A 5,189-nucleotide genomic window follows, 5' to 3' on the forward strand; every position below is an offset into this window, starting at 1 on the left:
CTGAACAATCTTATCTCTTTACAGACACTTCTCCACAGAGAAGCCAAACTGATTTTTTAAAAACACAGCTCAGGTCCCATCAGCCCTTTCTTAAACGCTTCAGAGGTTGCAGTGCCGTTCCCAGCACCACCAACCTCAGCCCCATCCCCTGAACCTCCCCTACCCGCACCCCAACCTTCTTGGGCACAGGCCCTGGGCTCTGCCCTACATAGGTGCAGCTAACTCACAATGAACAGTGAGGATAGGTTAGATTTTTAGCATCTCACTCATCTCTGGCGCTGACCACAGTCTGTAGTTATTGTATTTGTTTTCTTGTTTATCTTCTCCAACATTAGAGTAAAACTCTGTGAGGAGAAAGTGCTTATCTGACTTCTTACTTTATAATCTCTGGGATCTTCCCAGTGTGTGTTCGTTCGTTCATTCATTTGTTCGTTCTTTCTCTTTTTTTTTTTTATTCATCAACATACGTTTATTGGGCATCTTGGGAGCGCCAGGCCATGTGCTGTGTGCTGGCTGGCAGCCCCAATCTCCAGCTTTAATGAATGCAGGGAGCTGAGCTAGCCCTGGGGGGAATCATGGGGGAGGCTGAGGTGGGCATATTTATTGGCACATGTGGCCGATTTCACAGACCTGGAGGAGTAGATGGACATTCTCTTGGCTACTTGGCTGTGCTGCTGGGTCTTGGCCCTTACAGGCCGACTAGCTAGGGGAGTGACTAGCAGGAACGTGCAGGCTACAAAGGAGGGCTCACAGCACGGGGTGGAGGCAGAAGAGAGGTCCCCATCACCAAAGATTTTTTTTTTAGGACGTATTTCTCCAAATGGAATTTGTGGCTTAAAACATTGCATTGTATTCAGCTTCAAAAAGGAAAGAATTGATGTCCCATGCTACAATATGGGCAAACTTTAGGACATTATGCTATGTAAAGTAAGCCAGTCACAAAAAGACAAATACTGTCTGATTCCATTTATATGAGGTCCACAGAGTGGTCAAAACCATAGAGACAGAAAGGTGGCTGCTGGGGTGGGGGAGGGGGAAAGGGGAGTTGTTGCTTCATGGGTACAGAGTTTCAAATTTGTGAAAAATTTCTGGAAATCTGTTTCACAACAATGTGAATATACTTGTCACTTCTGAACTGGACACTCAGAAAATGAGTAAGATGGTAAATGTTATGTTATGCTATTTTTATCACGATGAAAAATAAGCATTGAATTGTCTAATGGCTAAACAATATTAAGATAAACTTTAAAGAGGAATAAAAATACCCACTATCCTGATAGCTCGCTTCCTTCTTTTTTGTTCCCTTCCAGGCCTGGTCCAGGCATGCATATATTTTTACATAATTAAAGTCATATTCAGTTTTCTTCTAATTATCACACACATTTGTCCATTGTTGCCCTAGAATTGTCACGGCTGTCCTTTCCATGGCCATATGCAGTCATGTCTTACAGATTTCCTACAACTAACTCCATCTCTCTGTTGTTCATTCCTTTTCTCTCCTGTTTAATTCCAGAGTATATCAAGATGGCAGATCAGTACGTCCCTGTCCCAGGAGGGCCCAACAACAACAATTATGCCAACGTGGAGCTGATTGTGGACATTGCCAAGAGAATCCCCGTGCAGGCAAGTCGGATGGGGCACCCCAGTCTGCCCACAGCGGGCGATGCCCTGAGCTCAGGAGCAGCTCAGTTTCGTAATTCGGAAGGGGCAGAGAAGCCAGGTCCTGTGAGACTCTGAATTCCAAGACTGATGTGACCTGGCAAAGAGCTTTCGGTGTGCGATGGGAGGCAGGTTCTTGAAGGAAGATCTTTGTTCATGACTCTTTGTGTTTGCAGGCGGTGTGGGCTGGCTGGGGCCATGCTTCTGAAAACCCCAAACTTCCGGAGCTCCTGTGCAAGTACAAGATTGCTTTCTTAGGTAGAGTGTGTCTCCATCAGATACGTGGGAATTGGGACGTTGATGTAACAACACTCTGCTGGGTCAGATTGTCTTTCTTTAAGGTGGGGGTCACCTCAGTATTTCCACTCACAAATTCGTGGTCAGGAACAAGTGAGTCTATGGATAGGAGGTCACCTGGGTAGGTCAGCCAGCCCAGAGAAATAGGAGCCATTATAATGGTTACCACAGTGGAATAATGCTGGGACAAGCAGACTTCTGCTAGTTCCTGTTGGTACTGAGTGAGGTACCAGCCACGTCCAGAGTTATCACCAGGTTTAAAGGTCACATTTCTGATGAGGTCACAGCTTTCCTTCAGAATGCCCTCACCCCTTGGGACCAGAGCCCCTCATCTTTACTACTTATTAGATAAAGGATACTTATTATCTGTGACATCTGTTTGTTTCAAGATTTGAACTTGTATTTGTAAACTTTGTGCAATTATATTATCTGACTTCCTTTCATGGTTTAGGGGAATTATCATCCATAATAAATCCTTACCATTGAGCCTATAACACAGACTTTTGTATGAAGCAGCTCAGTTCAATCAACACCTGATATACCAAGGGTCGGTCTGGTGACCTTTACTAGCTGATATTTTTTCTGTCCATGGTCTTCGATTGCCTGTCACACAGGACTCTTTTATCCTTCAGTTTTAGCTCCTCTGGAAGTTGATGGTCCAGCCCACAAGCTGGCAAACTACAGCCCACAGGCCAAATCTAGCCTACTGCCTGCTTTTGTAAATAAAGTTTTATTGAAACATGGCCCTGCTCATTCATTTATGTATTGTATATGGCTGCTTTTGCCCAACCCTGGCAAAGTTTAATATTTGTGACAGAGAAACCAGCAGGTCTACAAAACTGAAAATATTTCCTGTGTGGCTCATTATAGGAAAAATTTGCCCACCATGATCTAGTTTTTTCAGATGCTAGCTTGACCCCTTGGTTTAATTTTTTGCCTTCCCCTGCAAAGTGAATTTTGCATATGCTGTACAGCTTAGGTTATAAGTCAGACCAGGTTTAAAATCTACATGTGTTGAAAGTTGACTGATGAAGTAGCAAACTTAACAGATTTTTTTTTTCCCTGACTTGATGGTAAACTTGAGAGCTGGGACCTGAATACTTTTCTTTCACTTGGTTGGCACTCAGCTGCGAGGGTCTTGTGGCTGACTTGATTCTGACTTCTCCCTTGTCCCTGATTCCTCAGGCCCTCCCAGTGAGGCCATGTGGGCCCTGGGAGATAAGATCGCCTCTACCATCGTGGCCCAGACACTGCAGATTCCCACACTGCCCTGGAGTGGAAGTGGTAAGGGGCCACAAGCTTTACTTTGGGGGTCTACTTGGCTCAGTCTTGCTAATGTGAGCAGAGGTGGGGTGATGGGAATACGCTTTTTATTTATTCTTTCATTTAAAAATTTTAAGTTAGATTAAACAAGCGGTACAATTTCATTGTAGATAACTTAGAAAATATGAGAAGTACAAAAAAGAAATAGAAATCATCCATAATCCTATGACCCGGTGTTGAACTTTGTTGCATTTTAGGCTGTCTACCTTTCTTGCCTTTTTTAAATGCACATCCTTTAAAAAACCAGAGATCTTATATTTACTGGTTTGGGACTTATTTCTCACTAATCTTCCTATGTCAATAAATATACTTTACAACATTTAAAATGTTGTAAAAATTATACTATACAGATGTACCATGATTTATTTAACAGTCCTCTCTAGCCATACATTTAGGTTGTTTCCAGTTTTTTTTTTTTGTTGTTTTAATTTAAGAAATGTTAAAAGTAATAGAGGCTTATCATCTAGTAGCTAAATCTCTATGTACATTTTAAGCATTTCCTTATGATAAATTCCTCTAAGTGGAATTTCTAGGCTATATTAAAAAATAAACAGAAAAAGTCTCAGGAGTTTCCTATTCAATTTGATTTTTTTCCTCTAAAGATTAAATTTTAAATTTGGAATGGAAAGTTTGTTTTTGTTTTTTAATCTTCACAGTATTAGAACGTAATGATTTGTATATAAATTACTCCATAGGGGAGATTTGGGATATTTTTGGATTTAGTTTAGTATGGTCGGTCTTATAGACTCAATCCGAATTTCTTAAGCTTGATTTCCCATTCAGAGTCGAATCAGTCCTTAAGAAAATTATAAGCTCTTAATTAAAGCTAAAGGGTCGTGTCTGCATTCTGTTGGTCTAGAGGCCAGGTCTGGAGTGGCTTTGGTGAGGAGACGCCCTGTGATTTCTGTGTTGTGTGTGTCTCCGCCGCCCTTGGAGGATTCAGCTTTCTTTGTGCCTTTCCAGGTCTGACAGTGAAGTGGGAAAAAGATGGTCTGCAGCAGGAAAAAACAATCAGTGTCCCAGAAGACATTTACAACCAGGGTTGTGTGAAAGACGTAGATGAAGGCTTGGAGGTAAACGCAGAGCCTGTGGGTATCAAGGCGCCAGAACCTTCCCACTGTCCTGGTAGCAATGGAAACTAATCTCTAAAGAGGTCTGTTTGTCCTTTGTCCCCAGGCAGCAGAAAAAATTGGTTTTCCATTGATGATCAAAGCTTCTGAAGGCGGTGGAGGGAAAGGAATCCGAAAAGTGGAGAGTGCTGAGGACTTCCCAGTCCTCTTCAGACAAGTGAGCTGTCCTTGCTGCGTATTTTTTCACATATATTTAGAAATTGTCTTTATTCAGTTGTTAGCCACCAGATTATTTCCATTAGCGTTATTCTGTCACAATTGAGAGGATATTTGTGGGAGCTGGAATATTGCTGTGCTGTTTCGAAGCAAATGTGTACATTTCACTCGCAGAAGTCCATGGTTTGTGTTGATCGGTGTACCATTCATTTCCTTAGATGTTCAGGTCTGTGAATCAGGGTGTCTGTAAATAGTTTCAGAGATATAGAGTCAGAACATCTGTGACTATATTTGTCTATTGAGAGATGGGATATTTTGTAAATTTTAGTAGTCTTGATATTTTTAATGTTTCTAGATGATTGGTTTTTATCGTAGGAACTATACAGTTGACCCTTGAACAACACAGGTTTGAACTGCATGGGTCCACTTATACATGGATTTTTTTCAATAAATATATTTAAACAATTTTTAGAGATTTGCAATAATTTGAAAAAAACTCATGGAAGAACTGCATACCCTAGAAATATTGAAAAAAATTAAGAAAAAGGTTGTATGTCATGAATGCATAAAATATATGTAGATACGAGCCTATTTTATCATTTACTACCATAAAATATACAAATC

The 5,189-nt window shown here is 41.2% G+C and overlaps 1 protein-coding gene across 1 annotated transcript in view; it reads left to right on the forward strand.

Moving 5' to 3' along the window:
- The window catches only part of ACACB (acetyl-CoA carboxylase beta), a 105,538-nt gene that overhangs the window by 22,359 nt on the left and 77,990 nt on the right, over window positions 1–5,189 (forward strand). Inside the window, exons 4-8 of the mRNA XM_023521909.1 lie at window positions 1,514–1,623; window positions 1,836–1,917; window positions 3,142–3,240; window positions 4,243–4,352; window positions 4,456–4,566. Of these exons, the coding sequence (XP_023377677.1) occupies window positions 1,514–1,623; window positions 1,836–1,917; window positions 3,142–3,240; window positions 4,243–4,352; window positions 4,456–4,566 (512 nt within the window). The remainder of the gene's footprint in view (window positions 1–1,513; window positions 1,624–1,835; window positions 1,918–3,141; window positions 3,241–4,242; window positions 4,353–4,455; window positions 4,567–5,189) is intronic.

Source organism: Pteropus vampyrus, unplaced genomic scaffold, assembly GCF_000151845.1.
Source record: "Pteropus vampyrus isolate Shadow unplaced genomic scaffold, Pvam_2.0 Scaffold322, whole genome shotgun sequence".
NCBI classification, from domain to species: Eukaryota; Metazoa; Chordata; class Mammalia; order Chiroptera; family Pteropodidae; genus Pteropus; species Pteropus vampyrus.